Source organism: Sminthopsis crassicaudata, chromosome 6 (genome assembly GCF_048593235.1).
Source record: "Sminthopsis crassicaudata isolate SCR6 chromosome 6, ASM4859323v1, whole genome shotgun sequence".
NCBI lineage: Eukaryota > Metazoa > Chordata > Mammalia > Dasyuromorphia > Dasyuridae > Sminthopsis > Sminthopsis crassicaudata.
Genome location: NC_133622.1, coordinates 160,848,443 through 160,870,451, shown reverse-complemented (window position 1 = coordinate 160,870,451; position 22,009 = coordinate 160,848,443). Strand labels below are relative to the sequence as shown.

At 40.7% G+C, this 22,009-nt stretch overlaps 1 protein-coding gene across 1 annotated transcript in view; it reads right to left on the bottom strand.

Annotated features, from left to right (window-relative positions):
- LOC141546415 (vesicle-associated membrane protein 7-like) overlaps positions 1–22,009 on the bottom strand; it is a 51,719-nt gene that overhangs the window by 9,504 nt on the left and 20,206 nt on the right. The window contains exon 5 of the mRNA XM_074274210.1: positions 16,598–16,756. Within this exon, the coding sequence (XP_074130311.1) occupies positions 16,598–16,756 (159 nt within the window). The remainder of the gene's footprint in view (positions 1–16,597; positions 16,757–22,009) is intronic.

The following is a 22,009-nucleotide window of genomic DNA, read 5'->3' as shown; positions in this document are numbered from 1 at the left end:
CAATCCAGTATTACAGGCCTCCTGGCTATTCCACAAAGAAGATACTCTCTCTCAGCTCTGGGCATTTTCCCTGGAAGTCCCCCATGCCTGGGACCCTCTCTTTCCTCATTTGCTTACTTGTTCTTAAATCCCAATGCCATCTTCTATAGGAAGTGTTTCCCAATCCAGCTTAATTCTAGTGCCTTCCCTCTTTTAATTATTTCTTATTTATCCTGTATATAATTTGTTTTGTACCCAAGGGGCTTTCTCTCCATCTTTGCTACTCCCTTCTTTAGACTGTGAGCTCCCTGAGGGCAGGACTGCCTTTTCCCCTTTTTGTACTTCCAGTGTGGGGCACATAGTAGTTGTTTAATTCATGTTGGCTGATGGACTGGCAATAAATATCAATGGCCCCCTGTTGTCTTTAAGAGTAAATATGAACTCTTCTATTGGCTTTTAAAACTCTTTACAACCTGGTTATAACCTATTTTTCCAGTCCTATATTTCTCCCCTCTTCTGCAATCCAATCTGACAAGACCTTCTTGCTTTTACTTACACATAACACTCCATCTCTTTTCTTTGCCCTTTTGTGCAGTCTCCCAGTGCCTGGAATGCATTTACTATTGGCCTCCACTCCTAGAAGTCCTCAATTCTTTCATTACTTAGCTCAAACTTCACCCTATGCATAAAGGCTTCCCTGATATCCCTCCCCATCTCGCCCCAGATATTAGGGCTTTCTTCCTTAAAATTACTTTGTATGTGTCCCACACTGTCAACCCCAGTCAGTGGAACTAAAAAGATGCTCGGTGTCCTGATATTTTGATCTGGTGAGAAAATCTCTTGGATTGAGTTACTGAATCTATCAAAATTAGGTACAAGTAAGCCCTTGATCAAGGTGGGAAAAGTGAAGTCCGCATTCTTTGAATGAAAGTAAATTATGTCAAATAAGAAAGGTGTCATGAAGCCCCCTGTGGGGCTCAGATAAACAGAGGCCAAAGGCAGATGGTCCATTGGTGAAGTTGTTGTGGCCTGTTCCCTGAGGGGGAAGGTATGATCTTCAGCAGCTTCCCTACTGGTAGAAGGAGCAGTGATGTGTGGTGGCTAAGGGCAACGTTTGCATCGTGGGCTAAAGGACATGCCAAGGACAAAGGAGGAACTAGGAAAGGCCACTTCAGTAGTTCATGAGGGCTCTGACCCTTGTTGCCCAGCAAGGAGCTTTTCACTGCAGGGGAGTTTCAAGAGGATTATGGGAAGGGAGAAAAGGCTTTTCAGCTTATTAGGAGCTATGCATATTACTCCTTTCTCACACAGACCCTCTGAGCTTGAGCTGTTTTATACCAACTATTCTTTTCTAAAAGCCAATTAACTGTTTGGTTAGCCAATAATTAACAGAGAGCATAAGGACTGAAGATTCATGGACAATAGTACTAGGGAAAAAAAATCTTGAAACCAGAAGGGTACCCCTAGCCAGCCACTTTTTTTGTGATGTAACCTGCCAGTTTGAGTGGAATTTGAGAGAATGAGCCAAGGGAGTGCTTCATGTAATAATGCAGCACCATTTTTTTTAAGTGGAGGAAATCTATTCTATGAAATAAAATTGACAAAGAACACTGAAGAAACCACAGATAATAAGGTGAGATGATGTCAGATGCAGTGAAAAATTCAGGGTCAAATTCTTACTGCTAAATGTTACTTAAAAGGCTTGTGAATAATGTCCTTATTTTTATATAATAGGAAAGAACTAGAAAAATATAGTTGTCCACTGATTGAAAAATGGCAAGATGTGGTCCATGACTAGAAAATAATACTACTGAATGAAGAGAAGCAATATGAAGGCTACAAGGTTATACAGAAACAGGAAAGTGATCTATACACCAAAGCAACTTAAATGGAAGAGCAACAAATGAATGCTATGGAATTATAAAGAATAGACTTGGCCCCAATGAAGGGGAAAAAAAAGGAATACTCTCCATTTGCAAAGGTGGGGAAGAATATAGAGGTGGGACACTGAAAATACCATCTATGGAGCACCTTTTAATCCAAGAAACTGGAATATAGTTGAGATGGATACTTGCGGAATAGAATAGAAATCTTCAGTATATTCTGCTTCCAGGACTGGGGTTGAACCCCTGAGTAAACAAGACAATTTCCTTTTCTCATTGGAGGGAAAGGGAAGAAGTGAAATGTCAGGAGAACTAGAAATGAGCATGTCCATGGAAGGGAGAAGGGAGAGTCTATAGGAGCTCAGTCTAGGTATGATCAGGAGAGAACAAGCCAGGATGGATGACTGGCAACTAGGTGCTACTTCCCCAATGGCCTTTTCTCAGTCCTCAACTTTCTTGATTTCTCTGCAGCCTTTGGACACTATGGATCATTCTCTTCTTTCCAGGTTTTTGGGACATTGCTCTTTACTGCTTCTTCTACCTCTTTGGCCACTCTTCAGATTGTTTTGCTGAATTAAACTATGGTGTTCCACAGAGATCAGCTCTCCAAATATTGTTGTTCTATAAGAAATGACCAACAGGAGAAATACAGAGAGGCCTGGAGAGACTTATATGAATTGATGCTGAGTGAAATGAGCAGAACCAGGAGATCATTATACACTTCAACAACAATGCTGTATGAAGATGTATTCTGATGGAAGTGGATATCTTCGACAAAGAGAAGATCTAATTCAGTTCTAATTGATCAATGATGGACAGAATCAGCTACACCCAGAGAAGGAACACTGGGAAATGAGTGTAAACTGTTTGCATTTTTGTTTTTCTTCGCAGGCTACTTTTACCTTCTGAATCCAATTCTTCCTGTGCAACAAGAAATTCGTTTCTGCACACATATATTGTATCTAGGATATACTGTAACGCATTTAACATGCATGGGACTACCTGCCATCTAGGGGACGGGCGGGAAGGAAGGAGGGAAAATTCGCAATAGAAATGAGTACAAGGGATAAATATTGTAAAAAATTACCCATGCATATGTACTGTCAAAAAAGTTATAATTATAAAATTAAGAAAAAAAGAGATCAGCTTTTCAAATCCTCTTTTGCTTCTATTCTATTTGAATGGATGCTCTCATCAGCTCCCACAGATTCATTTCTCTCTGCTGATGACTTTCAAATTTACTTATCCAGCCCTAAACTTTCTTCTGTCAATCTTGCATCTTATAGTCAACATGTCCAAAACTGAGCTTACTCTTCTTCCCAAACCTCCAAACTTCACTATTATTGTCAAAGGCACCAAATGACCTCTCATCTCCCAGGCTTATAACTCAAGGAGTCATTCTCCATTCTTCACTCTCTCTCTCACTGCCCCATAATCAATCTATTGCCAAATCCAGTCCATTTTGTTTTTGTAATCTTTCTTGAATACTCCTCTTCTCTGACTCTACTATCACCCTGGTGCAGACCCTCATCCTCTCATGTCACCTCCTTATTCAGTAAACTCCAATGGCTTCCTATCACTCCTAGGAGCAAATATAAATTTTGGTGTTCAAAGCCTTTCATAATTTACCTCCACCCCCTTCCAGTCTTCTTATACCTTACACTACACCACTTCTAGGCTTTCTCATTGGTTCTCCCTCCTCAATCTCCACCTTCTAGCTCCTTGACTTCCTTCAAGTCCCAGTTAAAAATCTTACCTTTCCCAATCCCTCTTAATTCTAGTACCTTTCCTCTATTGCTTATTTCCTGTTCATAGCTTCTTTATAGATAACTGTCCTCATTTTTTCTCATATTAAAGAACTTCTGGAGACCAGGGACAGTATGGCTTTTCATTGTATCCCCACCTCTTACTTAACATAGTGAATGGTGCATAGTGAACAATTAGTGTCTTTTGACAAACCAATTGCAACTGTGGCTGGTGATGTTGCTCTGACCAGAGATTAGAGTTGGGAAAAAGTAGCTCTGCCCAGATGAAAGAGCAGGAGGGAGGAAGAGGAAGAGAGAGAGAGAGACACAGAGAGAGAGAGAGAGAGAGAGAGAGAGAGAGAAGAGAGAGAGAGAGAGAGAGAGAGAGAGAGAGAGAGAGAGAGAATAGAGGAAAATAGAGGGAGAGAAAGAGAGAGACAGAGACACAGAGAGAATCAGAGAGAAAATAGAGAAAATAGCGAGGAAGAGAAAGAGAGAGAGACAGAGAGACAGAGACAGAGACAGAGACAGAGAGAGAGAGACAGAGAGAAAATAGGGAAAATAGAGAGGAAGAGAAAGAGGGAGAGAGAGAGAGAGAGAGAGAGAGAGAGAGAGAGAGAGAGAGAGAGACAGAGAGAGAGAGAGAGAGAGACAGAGAGAGAGACAGAGAGAGACAGAGAGAGAGAGAGAGAGACAGAGAGACAGAGAGAGAGAGAGAGAGACAGAGAGAGAGAGAGAGAGAGAGAGAGAGAGAGAGAGAGAGAGAGAGAGAGAGAGAGAGAGAGAGAGAGAGAGAGAGAGAGAGAGAGAGAGAGAGAGAGAGAGGAAAAGAGAAAGAGGGAGTGAGACAGAGAGACAGAGAAGGAAAGAGAGAGAAGAAAGAGTATATATGGAAGGAGCCATAACAATTGGTGCTTTAAAGTCTCAGCAGAAGGGAAGACTCAGAAACTGAATGAGGCTTCACTTCGGCCGTGATTTCATAGATATAGTGATCTAGATCTAAGTCCTTCGAGAGAAATGACCTCTCCAGCCCTGGGAGGTGCAGGGCCCCCAGACAGTAAGCGTCAGAGGTTGAGGCTGACCACGGTTCTTCCTGGCTCGAAGCCAGCTCCCTCCCCCCCCCCCCCCCCCAGCACACTGAGCTCTGAGAACTGATAGCAACAAGTGAGCGTCTGACCCCAAGACCACAGGGAAGGTGTTTTGAGTTCTTCAGGGAACGGAGCCATCGCTCCAGAGAACCGCCAGGAGCCTGCAAGGAAAACACATCTCTCCTGGGGAGTCAGTCACATGACCTTGTGAGTAGAAGGATGGAGCAACAGACGGACTTCTTGCCAGGCTGAGAAGGGCCTTCTCATCAATGGCCCAGAGAATCCTGGAGCTAGAGGACGACGACTCCTTGGGTGAAGCTATTTATCGGTCCCAGATGGAAGGTCAGGAAATCAATTAAATCTGCTTGACCCTGGAAAGAGCTCTATTTGGGCGGAAGAGATGGGCAGTCCCGAGGGGCCACACTCTCTTTCTAATCCTCAAACTGCAGAAGGGAAGGAGGATCCAGCCGTGGTCCTTGGGTCAGTGAGAGAGCCGTGTGAGAACACGACAGGAGGCTTGGGCCAGCCACAAACTTAGGGGGTCATGGTAGACTTATTAGCTAGGCTTATTGGGCCAAGCTGACATCTGATGCTTTAGGAGAAAATGGTGAAGGGGCTCCTCTGTAGCCACGTGATACCGAGCGTCCCAGAGCAGTGCAGTGCAGTTTGTCTTGTGTATAATTGCAGCTGTTATGTTTTTCTGCTAGGTAGTTCTGCTTTTTCAGTATCATTATTCTATATGCTAGTGGGCATTAGGGCATTTGTCTTTGTCCACATGATCTAGATATAGGGTCACTTTTATGTGAGGTTATGCATTCTGTACTATGTGGAGGTTTGTGTCTTGAATTTCTCACCCAGGAAGATCATTCTGTCCTTGTAACCTGTTCCTCTGTCTGTTCATTTTTTCTGGAACCTTCATATGAAGGGAAGGATCCATTTTCTAGTCAGCCATGTTCACTCCTTCATTTGCCTCTGGGTTTTCCCCCTGACTTCTTTCTCTATCATGCTCCCGTTGAATAATTTTTCTCCGTCTGCTCCTTTTTTCCATCTCCTTTTTTATGTGCCATATTACAATGTGATTTCCCTTTTGAAGGGAGAGACTTTTTTTGCTTGTATTTGCAACCCAAGCACTTGGCATAGTGCCTAGCATAAAGTCAGTTCTTAATAAATGTTTGTTGACTTGACTCCTGTCTTCAGTTTGTTATATATTATGATTTCATATAAGCTATTGGAGATTGCTGATGTTTTACATTTTTGAATGCAGTAGTTTTTGCTGCATGAAGTTCTAGTATGAATGGTAGACATTAGATACTTGCATGCTTATGGTTCTATGTGAATGAATGTCATGCCAATGTATGTTGGTTTATGTGTCAATCTATCAGATCCCAGATTTAGAGCTGCTTTAGATCTTAATACAGATTTAGTCTGATCCCTTCTTTGTAGGTGAGGAACTGAGGCTCAGAGTTCATGTGGATTGACTTGCCCACCAGTTACAGAAATAGGTTTTCATTGGGATTCTGCATGACTTGCCAGGATTGAAATTTATTCACTGGGAGAATATGTAGGGGGACAGTGGGGTTTTTTTGATGGGCAAAATGTAGGAACAAAGCAACGAGAGTCGCCACTTATTATCAGATACCTATCTCTTATTTTTCCTATGCTTATGCCCCTCCTCCGTGATTACGATGCACATCCACTCTCCCTACAGAGATACGCATATTTCCAGCACTGCTTGTATTTTTAATACCATCCTCCCAAGTGTCACAGTGAGAGGGGTTACTACTGGCTTCCCAATGCCATTTCCAGGCTCTTCCTGGACCTTCCACCATCATCACTCAGGAACCTCTTCTCCACTGAGGTTCATTCAATATAGGTCTACAGGCTTCCAGGACACTTACCCTTCTTCTTCAACAAATTCAATGAGTGGCTTCTATTCTTGCCCTCATACTAAGGGGTTTCAAAATACACACTTATGCTCCCTTAGAAATCCTAATTTTTCAGCTTACTTTCTTCCCCTCCCCCATACTTCTAGTCCTCCACAGCTACACACAGAGATGGTTATTCCCTTGGAATTGTCATCCCTCATAAATGTTCCATATTCATGAACACTGAAATGCTTTTTTTCTGATCATACTCTGTTGTCAATCTACCCCTCCTTTTGCCTTACAAGTTTTAACCCTGTTCTTCATTCTTACACTGACTTCCAATGCTTCCACCTCATTTCTTTTCTTTTCTTTTCTTTCTTTCTTTCTTTCTTTTTTCTTTTCTTTTCTTTTTTTTTTCTTTTTTTTTTTTTTCTTTTGAGGCTGGGGTTAAGTGACTTTCCCAGGGTCACACAGCTAGGAAGTGTTAAGTGTCTGAGATTAAATTTGAACTCGGGTCCTCCTGAATTCAGGGTTGGTGCTCTATCCACTGCGCCACCTAGCTGCCCCCCTCATTTCTTTTCTAGGAATAATGATTCCTTCATTGGCCACTCTTTTCCTTTCTCCTTCTTCACTCCTTTGGTGAACCAGTCCAACTGGTCTCTTGAGTCCTTTGTCCCTTTACCTTATTGAAGACTGTGCCTTTCAAAATTCAAACCTTGAGTTAATCCTATAATCCATTGCCTCCACTAATATTCATGTACTGCTGAATGAAGCTACAGAAAAATCACTAAGCCAGGAATGAGTCTACTATAAATTTAGGTTACATAATCTCAACTGGATCCCCAGTACAGGAAGACAATCCTTTCAAACTTTCCCAATTCATAGTATTTTTTCTAAACCTTTTCATCCTTTTTTTCATGCCTTTCAAGACTCTACTTCCCCACTTCCTCAGCTGAGAACTTTGCTTCATATTTCACTTAAAAAATTGAGGCAACGCAATATAAATTTCCTCATATCACTCAGATGCCTTCTGTCATTGTCTTCACTCTAGTCTCACTTGGAGAAATCTCACTTCTCCTTGACAAACTCTTAATAAATGCTCATTGACTGATTTCTTTCCTTCAGTTACTAGTTAGTTGATACCCTCTTCTCAATTATCTTGTATATTTTGCATGTTTGCTTCCAACTTCTTGTCCACTGCCAATTATCCTGGGAAATAACCAGCATAAAGCCTGCAACACTCTCCAGTATGACCAGAATTAAGATGTGATTGGGAAATATTAAAAAAAATTAGGTAGAATAAAAAAGTCAATATGCTGCCTTCAGGAATTCCTAGGTATTATCAGTCTTCTCTCAACAACAGAAATGGACTGATCCCATCAAGGGAAATAGCATTACAGAAGAGGCTTGACCATCTAACTGGCAGTTGAGCTTTGCCCATGTGGGGCCTCCTCACTACACTGACCTCCCATTGACTATCTGACTCATTTGTGTTCTCGGTGCTCAGGTCAGTGCTGGCATACAGGAAGTGCTTAATAAAGGTTGTGATAATTTATTTTGTATATACATACATACACACATATGTATATATATGTATGAATTGTTGCCTTTCCTTATTAGAATGTAAGATCCCTACGACTTACATGAACTGATGAGTAAAGTGAGCAAAACCAGGAGAACATTGTACACAGTAACAAGATTGTGTGATGATCAACTATGATAGACTTAGTTCTTCTCAGCAACACACTGATCCAAGACAATTTCAATAGACTTGTGATGGAAAATGCTATTTGCATCCAGTGGGAGAAATATGGAGACTGAATGAAGATCAAAGAATACTATTTTCACCTTTTTTGTTTGCTTTTTACTATGTTTTTTCCCTTTAATTCTGATTTTACTTTTACATCATGACTAATGTGGAAATATATTTAAAATGACTGTACATATATAAACTATATATTATATGTATATATATATATCTGATATAGTTTTGCTGTCTTGGGGAAGGAGGAGATAAGAGAGGAAGAAAGAAAAAAAATTGGAACTCAAACTCTTACAAAAATAAATGTTGAAAACTATATATGTAAATTTGAAAACTAAAATGCTATTGAGAAAAGAAAAAGAAGGTAAAATCCATGTGGGGAAGAACCTTTATCTTGTCCTAGTCATCCCAATGACTAACATAGTGCCTGGTGCTTAATAAGTAGGAGGTAGTGAAGATTATAGAGCAGAGGGAAAGGCATGGGCAGAAGTATATTGGAGGAATATCAGTATGCCTATTGTGTGCAGGATAAATTAGAGAAGGCTCAAGGGATCCTTATGAGACAGAATCAAAGCCAGGTCTTCCTGATTGCACCTTAGTGATTGCAGGGATGCCAATGAGGAAACTTTTGCAGTAGCCCAAGTTAGAGATGGTAAAGGCCCAAGTTAGGGAGGGCTTTAGGAGTTATGAGAGACATAATCTTGGTATTTACCAGTGATGACAACATTCCCATCAACAATATAAGAATTCGAAGTGTCTTTAAGGGTCTTTAAGAGTCTTTAAGGGTTTTTGCGGTGATATGATCTAGGGGAGGGATTATCCAATTTTCAGCTGGAAGACTCAGACTGGAGTCTAGACTATGTCATAAACTACTTGGATAATAAATATTATTCAAGCTACTCTAATTAGTCAGTTTATATCAGACCCTATCAAACTGTGCATCCGCCTTGATGCAGTCTGTATCCCAAGGAGATGATGAAAGAGGGAAAAGCACTCACATGTACAAAAATGTTTGTAGCAGCCCTTTTTTATAGTAGCAAGGAATTAGAAATTGTGTGGATGCCTATCAGTTGGTGAATGGTTGAATGAGGTATGGTATATGAATGTTATGGAATGTTATTATTCTATAAGAAATGACAAACAGGCTGATTTCAGAAAAACCTGGAAAGACTTACATAAACTGATGTTAAATGAAGTAAGCAGAACCAGGAGAACATTGTACATAGTAACAGCAAGATTATGTTAAGATCAATTGTGATGTATTTGGCTCTTCTCAACAATGTGGTGGTCCAGGACAATTTCTATAAACTTGGGATGGAAAATGCCATTTGCATCTAGAGAGAGAACTATGGAGACTGAATGTGAGTTGAAGCAGAGTATTTTCACCTTTCTATGTTAGTTTTCTTTGTCTTTCTCATATATTTTCCCTTTTTTGTTTGATTTTTCTTGCCCAACATGAAAACTATGGAATTGTGTTTAAAGGGATTGCACATGTATAACCTATATAAGATTGCTTGCTGTCTCGAGGCAGAGGTGGGGGGGGAAGAGAAGGGAAGGGGAGTAAGGGAAGGAGGGAGAAAATTTTGAAAAATAAAGTCTTACAAAAATTAATGTTGAAAACTATCTTTTCAGGTATTTGGAAAAATAAAATACTTTTGAGAGGAAAAATGCTTGTAAAACATCATAATAAATTCCTTTTTTTAAAATTTAAAATTTTAAAAATTATTTTAACCACTAGGAGGAGCTAAGGAGCGAGGCAGGGCTGTTCTAATAGGCCTGCTTTGCAATGAACCCCTGCTTCTTGCTTCCCTCAGGGGTTAGGTTTGGAGGCCTTACTGCTCCAATCCTTTATGTATGAAGCTGGGATGTTTTTTTCCCCCAATTTACTGCTTTCTGGTCCACTGGCCTTTTCACAAAAGGGAAAGAAAACAGATCCAGGGTTTGAATTGGTCTTGAACAGTCTGTTAAGTTTGTGAAAATGTGAGACAAAAGCTTTTTCCTTCAACTGGGCTCCCTCCTGTGCCTCCCCACAAGCAGTTCCCTCCTAGCCCCTAACTGCAGCTGTCCTCTCCAGGTGGGCCTGCCATTACAAAGGCCTAACTCACTTGCTATTTTTATGCAGAACTTGTATAAAAGTTCAACGGACTCTCCATCAATTGTAATCTACTTTCTATGCTGGTTATTTAATTCGACCCAAAGGCTACAACCCTTTGCTCTTTCCAAACTAATTAATGACTTTTCACCCCTAGTTTAATGCCCTTCATGGATTCAATGGAGCTGCTCTCAGCTGATGAAGGTATCCCAGTACTGGGATTTAGCTGGTCACCATCCTTTCAAAGTCTTGCCATCTCAGGAAGGCCAGTGAGCCCAATGAGAAGGCGAGGACTCTCTTTATTAACCACAACAAAAAAAGGGTAGGCATGGGGAAAGGTGATAGGTTTGGAGGCTGGATCATTACAAATGGCTATACTGTGAAAGACAGGCTAGCATTCAACGAAGGCTAATCACAAGCCTTTAACAATTAAGGAATGTAATTGTTTTATGGGACCTCTCTGCTTCTTGTACTCTTTGCTGGGGATCACAAATACCAGACTTACTGTCTCCTTGGAAAAGAGGGGAAAACTCCCTTTATTTGTTTGTGGCAGCCCTTTTTTGTAGTGGCAAAGAACTGGAAATTGAGTGGATGCCCATCAGCTGAAGAATGGCTGAATAAGTTAGGATGTGTAATGGAATATTGTTGTTCTGTAAGAAATGATCAGCAGGATGGTTTCAGAAAAGCCTGGAATGACTTACATGAACTGATGCCGAGTGAAGTGAGCGGAACCAGGAAAAAACTGTACAAAGTAACAAGTAATATGATGATCAACTCTGATAGACGATTCTTTTCAGCTATGAGGTGATTCAAAGTGATTCTAATAGATTTTTGATGGAAAGAGCCATCCAAACCCAGAGAGAACTGCGGAGATGGAATGTGGATCAAAGAATAGTATTTCACCTTTTGTTGTTGTTATTTTTGTTTGCTTGTTTTTATTTTCTTTCTCATTTTCTCCCTTTTCATCTGATTTTTCTTGTGCAACATGACTAAGGGAATGTTTAGAAGAATTGCACATGTTTAACCTATATTGGATTGCTTGCTGTCTAGGATGAGAGGGCTGGGGGAAGGGAGGGAAAAAATCTGGAATTCAGAGTTTTGCAAAGGTGAATACTGAAAACTATCTTTGCATGTATTTGGAAAAATAAAAAGCTGTTTAAAAAAACACCTCCCTTTATTACACAAAGGCAGGCAAGGATTGACAAGATATCTTTTGGGATGGTATCAAGTTAATTTTGCCTTAACAAACAGATACCAAGGAAGTATCCCAGGATACTAGTGTAAGAGATAACTTTTCTTTTAAACTAACTTAAAGCTAAACTCAGAGGGAAAATTGAATTTCTGAGCTCAACTCAAGGACACAGAAAGGTGGTTTTAGGCAGATACAGACTCAATTATAAAATTAATACAGCATAAAATCAATTGCATTGTGGAATCAATACAGTAGAAATCCATATAGTAGAAACTAGAGAAATATTAATTTTGATGTAAAGTAATTAATTAAGATGTAAAGTATGTGAAAGAGAGGAGAATTTCAGTTTTGAAAAAAATTTAGGACCTTATTAATTAAAAAACAAAAGCAAAACTAGAGAGAGACCTTGAAAAAGGAAAGGGAGTAAACATATATATCTGGAACTGTGCTAAGGACTTTACAGTAATTATCTCATTTTATCCTCACAACCACCCTTTGAGGTAGGTGCTATTATTATCTCTACTTTATAGTTGAGGTAAACTGAGGCAGAGTGACTTGCTTAGAGTCATACAGCTACTGAGTTGAATTTGAATTGTGATCTTCCTAGCTCTAGGGGTGGTGTTCTATTTACTTCACCACCAGCAGCTTCTAAATATTGAGAACATCAATAACTAACTGCCCACTCTCCCATCTGTTCAAAGTCTTTATGAGTCATCTCTACATAGGAATGTATCTGTGACGAGGGTATTAGTAGGGCATGAGCAGACTTTTGAAAACAATATTTAATAAGGCTTCTTCAAGAACAGGTCATGACAGTATAGACTCATTTCTTGTGACAGAGGAAGAGATGAGGAGACATGTTATAGATATAGTTTACTAGACGTCAGCAAAGTTTTGGTGAATTATCTCATACTTCTTTTTGGGAAAAGACGAGATGTGAATTAGAGATAATACAACCAGATGAATTCAAAGTTTGTTGGATTTTCCAGACTCTGAATTGACATCAACGTGGTAGGATGTCTTCAGTGGAGTACCTCTTTGAGGGAGTGTTGCCGAAGCTGTAAATGGCTATATGAAAGTCAGCAGACACCACAGAGCCCGTGACCAAATACTTAACCCAAGTTTTAAAATAAGATTTAAACCCCACATACAATAAAAAGAAAAAAAATTAGATTTCTTCTCTGGCACAAAGAGGTCCAAAATTTTTTACAAAGATTTTCTAGGTACCATGCTTCTAACCCCCATGATGTGGAAGGGAGACAAGCTTGATATGAATCCTCATTGAGATGTGGCAGCTAACAGAAGGAATTCCATGTTTCTCTGCATTAAGGACTAAGCTTCTCCCACCAAGAAACACGATTAAGGAAAACAACTGCATCCACCGTGTGGCACCTCTCCACGGATGGCCTATAGGAAGTCAGTCAATAGACTTGATAAATATTAGAGCTGAGCTGAAAAAAATCAGGAGTTTCTTTTATGTTCCTTCTGTTTCCTCTTCACAGGATTCTGTATCGTTAAGGAAGCAAAATTATTTTCCAGAGACAAATACCAAATTAATTTATGAAAAAGTTGTCTATACTGTATTGTGTCCATCTCCAGTCACCTTGATCTGTATCTTGCCAATGGACTCAGATTGCTCTGGAAAAGAAAGTGAGTCTGGTGACTTTGTCCGGGCCTTCCTCACTTAAATCCAATTCACTTACATGTCATGGCATCTCCTCCCATGCACCTCTGTGCATGTCACGGTCCTCTCAGAGAATGAACGACAACACCTCTCTACTGAGAGAGGATTCATGGGAGTTTAAGTTGGGAATTTCTCATCCTTCACCTTTTTGACCCTTCTGCAGTGTCTGGCGTTGTTAATCACTCTTCCCTTCTAGAAATTCTCTCCTTTATCACTTTTCGTTTTACTGTTCCTCTGATTTTCCCATGTGTCTGACTGATCCTTCTCAGTTTCTATTACTGGATCATCTAAACTGACCCTCTCATATAGATAAGGAAACTGAGACACAGAAAATAAAGGGGCTTTCTTGATATCCCCCATCTGGAATACAGACCCAAGTTTTCTGACAGTGAAATCCAAGGCTCTTTTCTTTTTCTTTTTTGCTGAGGCAATGGGGGTTAAGTGACTTGCCCAGGATCACACAGTAGGAAGTGTTAAGTGTCTGAGACCAAACTTGAACTCGGGTCCTCCTGAATTCAGGGCTGGTGTTCTATCCACTGCGCCACCTAGCGGCCCCAGGCTCTTTTCTTGGCACCATGCTGGTGCAAATTTGTAGAAGCAGCTGCTTAGCCCAGGAGCCTGCAGGGAGCCATTGAAGATTTCAGAATAGAAGAGTGAGGTTGCCATTACCAAGCCAGGCAAAAAGCAAGACTCAATGGGCAGTAGTACCAGGAAACACTGATAGCCCTGGTACATACAGGAGTGATAGGAGGTGAAGCTAGGGCAATAATCTGTGCAGGGGACCATGAGGGCCTATCCAGGGGGAAGCACTGGGAATAAAGGGGGGCTGGATGTTCAAGGTAGCTGTAGGTAGACTAGCTATGGCTTGGGGATCTCTTGGATATAATGAAGAAGATTCAAAGATGAAAAGATGTGAACATGGCAGAAGGAGAAGGAGGCTTGGATAATTATACAAGTTGTAATCACACGCCCCCGAAACACCGTACTTTATTTATAGACTTGTGAATGCTCATGGAAGGAATAACCATCACTGATCTTCCTAGTTAATCAATGAGCCTTTCTTGCCTACCTACTATGTGCCAGGCACTATGCTTAGAGCTCTGCTTGCTGCCTCTACTGCCCTCAGTTCTTTGTAATCTGGCTTCTCATCTCATTGATCAACTGAAAACTAATCCCTCCAAAGTCACTACTTATCTCTGAAGAGAGAGCAGGATCAATCTGCATCCCTGACCCCTCAGAAGCATCCGGCACAGTTGATTCTAGATGGAGATATGTATCTATACCTCTATCTGTATCTGTTTTACATTTCCCCACTCGTGCCCTCTGAAGGGGAGTCTCTTCTTGGGCAGATCCCTTGTCTCTGGGTCTTTCTGCTTTCTTGGTTCTCCTCCCCCACACCTGACCAGCTCTTCCCAGGCCCCTTTCCTGCTCATCGCTCTTATCACCACCAGTTCCTACAGTGTTTGTCAGAGGCCAATCAAGGAGGCAACAAGTAAAAACAACAGCAGTTTGCTAATTACAAACACCCAGCCGGACACACACAGATGTGGCCCTGCAGGCTCCTATTGATGAGGACAAACGGAGACCAATGATAGAAGCCACATGGAAAGAAAAATGCCTTTAGGGCTATTAAGCTACAGGTCTTTTGGATACTGATTTATGGAGGATTCAGCAAAGAGAGGTCTCAGTGCCTCTGGCCCCTGGATTCCAGGTCTCCGTGACAAAGGGCTCCTCTGTGCCCAAGGTCAGGCGGGCCAGACCTCACAGTGTGTATCATGGACCCAGATTCCAGACACTAAGAGTGAACATCCAGAGGAAACGGTGCCCAAGTGCCCACTAAATAAAGGGAAAAGAGATCAGACAACGAGCACATGCCCTCCTCCCACTCCAAGTCAGACTGGCAGAAGACCAGGGAGGAGGGTAGGGAGAGAAAACAGACTGACCAGAGGGCCGGAGGGGCCCAGCCTGGGGTGACTCGGATGGCAGGCATGCCCAGAGGGGGGGCAGTGACCAGGCCTGGGGGGTATGTGGTGGTCACCGGATGGGAGGGTGCAGAGTGGATCGAGAGCAGGGGTCAGCCATCCTCCCCCCACTCCTAGAATTTTAGCCACACATCAGGCAGAAGAGGAATGAGATAGGCCCCTCCTGACCTTTGGGTCAGGACTCCTGTGGTGGCTGTCAATACTAGGCATCTCCAGTGCCTCCCCACCCCACCCCTCCATTCCTCCAAAGTTGATAACGACCCCTTAAGTACCAAACCCCTAGAGTGAGGCAGGGGAGGGGGGAGCCTTGCTGGGACAAGAAATGGGGGCACCCCAGGCCACTGCACCCCTACTCTCCTGCACCATTTCCCTGGTCCTTGTGATAGGATGCAACTTTTAGGGGAAATGCAGCAAAGATCCTGAGGCCTCCTGACCTAAGGAGTGCTATTGTTTTAACAATCGGTGTCTCAATGATCCTGAAGCCTCCTGGCCTTAGGAACACTGGAGTACAGTCCTACAGACAAGGCTGGCCGTCAGATAACAACCTGTTGGTCAGTGATAACAGGGTTTCTGAGACAATTGGTGAGGGGCACACAGACCCCTCCTCAGTTCTACCTCTAAGCCATGAAAGTAGCATATCAGTGACACGAAGCACCTGATCTCTCTATTTTTTTTCCTGTAAGTTTGTCTCCTTCCTCCTGGTTCTTTCCTAATTTCTTTTGGAACTTAGCCCACTTCAATTGGTGTTACAATCATAATAAACTTTGTCCCTTGACTTGGAGATGGGTTCAAACCTGCAAATTCTTTTGAGACACCTCAAGATACTGGCCTTTGACTCCAGCCTTTTAGGGTCTCCTTTGAACCTCAACAGCTGTTCTTGGGGCAGGTCCCAGAGGGTGCTCACCAGCATTGGTAGAGGCTCTTTCCTTCCCTGGGAGTTTCCCCTGGCAATGAAATCACAAGTCCTTCCTGACCGGGTCCCTATCATGTTACTGAAAAGGGATCAAGCTACATTTCAGACACAATAAATATACTGCTATTTAAAGAAACAGGAATGGATCCTAAAGTGAAGAATTCCTTTGTGATGCAAATGATCCAATTTACAAGTCTTATTTTTTTGGACTTTGAAAATTAGAGTTTCTGACAACTGCAGAGATATTCTCAGCTTTTGAGATAAAGGAGAATGTCTGCAAAAAAAAAAAAAAAGAGCTTTACAAAAAGTGTGCCCAGTGTACTTTCACCATAATCCCCTTAAAAATACTCACGCCAAGACAAATGACCTTTGGACATTGGCATTGATGGCAAGAGTAGAAAGAGACACTTACAGCTACTTGAAGATTGTCTGTTCTGTCGATAAGTATATTCAGTTTTTCTTCTCTTTTCAACATTTTGTCAATATTCTGTGACATTGAATTTTTAACATCAGATACTTGACTTCTCAGAGCAGAAATCATAAATTCTCCTTGATTTTGATTGTACTTCATCTGCAGGGAAAAGAATAATACATTAGGTTTATTTTGTACAAATACCATTCATTATAATAAGCACAGGATAGAAAACTTATCTCAGGTGAGTGAGACACCTACAAGGTGAAAGAAAAGCAGCACTCAATTTCTTTTTTTTTTTTTAATTAATTTTATAATTATACATTTTTTGACAGTATATATGCATGAGTATTTTTTAAATAACATTATCCCTTGTATTCATTTTTCCAAATTATCCCCTCCCTCCATTCCCTCCCCCCCATGACAGGCAATCCCATACATTTTACATGTGTTACAGTATAACCTAGATACAATATATGTGTGTAAATACCATTTTCTTGTTGTACATTAAGTATTAGATTCCGAAGGTATAAGTAATCTGGGTAGATAAGACAGTAGTGCTAACAGTTTACATTCACTTCCCAGTGTTCCTTCTCTGGGTGTAGTTGTTTCTGTCCATCATTGATCAGCTGGAAGTGAGTTGGATCTTCTTTATGTTGAAGATTTCCACTTCCATCAGAATACCTCTTCATACAGCATTGAAGTGTACAGTGATCTTCTGGTTCTGTTTGTTTCCCTCAGCATCGGTTCATGTAAGTCTCTCCAAGCCATCAGCAACACTCAGTTTCAAGCCAGTTCAAAAGTATTGGACTGACTTGTTCCCACAGAAAATCTGTCTTAGGGGGCAGCTAGGTGGCGCAGTGGATAGAGCACCAGCCCTGAATTCAGGTCTCAGACACTTAACACTTCCTAGCTGTGTGACCCTGGGCAAGTCACTTAACCCCAGCCTCAGGGGGGAAAAATAAAAAAAATAAAAGATATTGTCTTTAAAGTGTTTCTATAATTAGACATTAATATGGCATATTTAATAAACAGCAGATCAAGTTTGTATAAGTAAACTACTTTTGTCATCTTCATGTAGGTGATGTTAAGGGAGATTCTGGGGGGTATAATTATGCTAGACTTTTACTGGTCTTCAAAGTGTGAGCTGAGGAAGAAGATCAAGGAATCTTGATTCTGTTGATGGAGAAAAGAGAGAGGTGGGAAGATGGGGTGTATTCCTTTTCTCTATCTCTGTGGCCAGTTCCAGGCTTGTTTCCAACATGCTCTCCTCCTGTATCTTTCTGTGGATGGTCTTCTCTCTCTTTGGGCATCTCAGGGTAGGAAGACGTAACCTAATTCTACTCAGGTAGTACCCATGCAGCTGTACAAATTTCTACCACCCAGACTGTCCCCAGATCATGGGGACAGCCCATTAGACTCTGGGCTTCAGAGCAGTGTCCAGTACCTACTATCTATCCCCACCCCCCACTACACACACACACACACACACACACACACACACACAGAGCCTAATGCTCTTTTTTTTTCTTTTAGTCAGGTGATAGAACAGGGGATTGAGCACTGAGCCTGGAGTCGGGGAAGACCTGACCTGAGAGCAAAGCCTCAAATCCAGCCTCACACTAGTTGTGTAATCCTGGGCAAATCACTGGGCTTGGCACATAGTTAAACACTATGTAAATGCTTCTTCCTTTCCTTTCCCTTCCCTTTCCCTGGGAAACAGAGAGGAGCACAGGTAGAGCAATCATGGATTGGTTACAATGACATTATCTTTTCCTCAAACTCATGTGTGTGAGAGAAATAATTATTTCTCTTATATTAATTATCAATTGTTGAGATTAAGGTTTTCTGTTTTTATTTCCTCATTCAAATATAAATCAATGCAGATTATTCAATCAGTTTTTGAAAATACATTGATGATAGATGAGATTGTCCAAATCTTCTGGGTACATGCTCATATAATCTTGTGTGGGACCCCACCAAACTAGAAAGCTTACAAAGAGACACTAAACTTGGTGAATTTGGTGACTCATTGTGTATGTAGATAAATCCCGATGTGGAGCAGTCTAGGTGGAGATGAGTTAAGAGTGACATAATTAAAAGCATTTCCCCTAGCTCCTTACTAGAATAGGTTCACCTCTCATAATATTTATTCTCTTATTAACCCATAACCAATTAAAGTTGATTGCTGCCTCTTGGGAACCCTTTCTTCCAAAAGAGGCCTAAATGGAATCCTCTTTAATTTAGCCATAATCAATAAAATTATTAATTACCCAGGAACTATCTCTCTCAAACTTTTCATGTCACAAATGTTTTCCTTCTATTTTATTTGCATTTTGTTTATGCAAAAGCTTTACAATTTTATGTAACCAATTTTATATACTAAGATCTTTATTCATCTGTAATTATGGTATCTCCTCTGCTCTTGTTTGTTTGTGATATGACCTTCTTATATTTAGGTCATATCAATTTGGAATTCATTGTGGTATATGGCATAATTTATTGGACTAACTCTAATTTTTGCAAGGATATTTTCCCAGGAGATTTGTTAAACAGTGACTCTTTGTCCTAGTAGATGGGATCTTTGGGTATAATGAAACATCAGGCTATGTTTTGATTTTTCTACTGATTGATGTTTCTATTTTTGAAATAGCTCGAAAGAATTTTGATGATCATTTTTAGTAAAGTTTGAGATTTACCACTACTAGGTTGCCTTCCTTTATTTTTTTTTTCATTATTTTCCTTGATATTTGTGTCCTTTTGTTCTTCCAGGTAAATTTATTATTTTTCCAAGCTCTGTAAAGTAGTCTTTTGGCTCTTTGATTGATATGGTACATAACTGAATTTAGTCAACAATTATTTTTATTACATTGTCTCAATCTACTCATGAGCAATTAGTGCTTCTCTAATTATTTAGGGTTTTTTGTTTCTATAAAGAGTTGTAATTCTATTTTGTAGTTTTGTTCTATTTTTTTTTTTTGTAGTTCTATTTATATAGTCCCTATTTATACCTCAAACATCACATTTATTATGCAGTTATTTTTAATGAAATTTACTTCTTCTAACTAAGTTTTGTGAGTAATATATAGAAAAATTGATGATTTCTGTGAGTTTTATACTTGCAGGGCGGAGCCAAGATGGTGGAGAAGATACACACGAATTTTTAAGCTCTCTTCTTCCCTCAATACCAACTAGTTAAATCAGCCTCAAAAATAACGCTGGACTGATAAAAACCACAAGGATTAGAAGCACAACTTACCAGCCGCAGAGATTCTAGAATTTTGACAGAAAATCCCCGGTTCCCAGGGGAGGAAAAAAATGACCAGTACAGCTAGGTGCTAGCACAGTGTGCCAAACAGGCTGGGGAGAACTCTGGGATCAGAGAAGGCACTGAGATAGAAGAATCTGACACAGGCTGATAGCTCTTCTCTGCTTATAAAAACAGCAGATCAGAAGAGAAATCAAGCCACTTTAAAATATAAAGCCAGATCCTAGAACCACCCTAATCCGGAAGTGACCTAACACAAATTTCAACATGGCTGTGCAGCCGCCTTCTGCTGTCCGGGGCTTCTCCTTGGGGCAGTTAAGAACCTAAACAGCGGGGGACACAGCCTGGGGCAACCTCTAATCCATATAGAGCAGGCTCAGCCTGAGGCAGTGGAACTCCCGAAGCAGCAGAACTCCAGCAGCAGGGGAATGTACGCAGCAGGGACTGTGCTTTCTGAGCAGAGACTTCCAGTTTGAGCGCAGGGGCTTTTCGCATCAGCTGCTAGTATCCATGACCCCATGGGGGGCTTTGGCTAGGATCTGTGATGCTTTCACTGTTCAGCCTCAAACCTCATGGCAGTTGGTAGGCCACACCGCGGGGTCCTTCACTGGGCACTCCTTGCAGTGCAGTAGCCGCTTTTTTGGGGGGGAGTAGAGGGTAACTCTCTCCCAGAGCTCTCTCTTATCCCAGTCATAGGACTGCTGCATTCTACCCCCGGTCTGGGAGGAAGCCGATAAATTTCTTACCCAAGGGCAGACCCCCACAGAATCTTAACAATGAGTAGGAAGCTGAAGAGAACAATTGACACCTTCTATACAGAGAAAGAGCGGGTATCTAACCCTGAGAAAGCTAACAGCAGTCTCCAGATAACACCTTAAAGGGGAATGATACCTGCCCCCCATCACATAACTCTCCTAGAGGAAACTATTAAAGAGTTAAGAGAGTTTGAAGAAAAATGGAGAAAGGAAAGAGAAACTATGATAGAGAATAACAACATCCTGAAATTTGAGTTAGAAAAAATAAAGAATTCACAGAAGGTGCAGGGAAACAAAATTTGTGAATTGGAAAAGGTTAAAAAATCACAGGAAAGTAGGATTTCTGAATTGGAAAAGATAAAAAATTCCCAAGAGACACTAATACATTGTTGGTGGAGTTGTGAAAGAATTCCAACCATTCCGGAGAGAAATTTGGAACTATGCCCAAAAAGTTATCAAACTGTGCATACCTTTTGATCCAGCATTGCTGCTATTGGGCTTATATCCCAAAGAAATACTAAGGAGGGGAAAGGGACTTGTATGTGCCAAAATGTTTGTAGCAGCTCTTTTCGTAGTGACAAGAAACTGGAAGATGAGTGGATGTTCATCAATTGGAGAATGGTTGGGTAAATTATGGTATATGAAGGTTATGGAATATTATTGCTCTGTAAGAAATGACCAGCAGGATGAATACAGAGAGGTTTGAGAGACTTACATCAACTGATGCTGAGTGAAATGAGCAGAACCAGAAGATCACTATACATTTCAACAACAATACTGTATGAAGATGTATTCTAATGGAAGTGGATATCTTCAACATAAAGAAGATCCAACTCACTTCCAGTTAATCAATGATGGACAGAAACAACTATACCCAGAGAAGGAACACTGGGAATTGAGTGTAAACTGTTAGCACTACTGTCTATCTACCCAGGTTACTTATACCTTCGGAATCCAATTCTTACCGTGCAACAAGAAAATTGAATTTATGCACATATATTATATCTAGGTTATACTGTAACACATGTAAAATGTATGGGATTGCCTGTCATCTAGGGGAGGGAGTAGAGGAAGGGAGGGGAAAATTTGGAAAAATGAATACAAGGGATAATGTTATAAAAAAATTTCTCATGCATATATACTGTCAAAAATTTTTTATAATTATAAAATTAAAAAAAAATTCCCAAGAAAGTAGGATTTGTGAGTTGGAAAAAGAAAATAACTCACTAAAAAAAATTAGTGAAATGGAAAAGAATTCAACAGAGCAAAATAATTCATTTAAAAACTCAATTGGACATATACAAAAAGAACTAAAAAATGTGAATGAAGAAAATAACTCATTAAAAATCAGTACTGAACAAATAGAAATGAATGATTCATTGAGAAACC